General features: G+C 57.4%; 1 protein-coding gene across 1 annotated transcript in view; it reads left to right on the forward strand.

The window, feature by feature from the left end:
• Positions 1-35: 35 nt before the first annotated feature.
• Positions 36-216, forward strand: part of LOC104077573 (midkine-like) — a gene marked incomplete at its 5' end in the record, with an annotated part of 591 nt that continues 410 nt past the window's right edge. The window contains one exon of the mRNA XM_009578854.1: positions 36-201. Coding sequence (XP_009577149.1) covers positions 36-201 — 166 coding nt within the window. The remainder of the gene's footprint in view (positions 202-216) is intronic.

Below are 216 nucleotides of genomic sequence, written 5' to 3' on the forward strand. Positions count from 1 at the left end.
GGTCCTGGCCAGCTCTGAGGCCTCTCCTCTCTCTTCCAGCCGACTGCAAGTACAAATTTGAGAGCTGGGGGGGGTGTAGCGCTCAGACGGGCGTGAAAACTCGCTCCGGCATCCTGAAGAAAGCCCTGTACAATGCCCAGTGCGAGGAGATCGTCTACGTGACCAAGCCCTGCTCTTCCAAGATCAAGTCAAAGTCCAAAGGTCAGTCTCCACCGC

This window comes from Fulmarus glacialis, unplaced genomic scaffold (genome assembly GCF_000690835.1).
Source record: "Fulmarus glacialis isolate BGI_N327 unplaced genomic scaffold, ASM69083v1 scaffold19745, whole genome shotgun sequence".
Taxonomy (NCBI): domain Eukaryota; kingdom Metazoa; phylum Chordata; class Aves; order Procellariiformes; family Procellariidae; genus Fulmarus; species Fulmarus glacialis.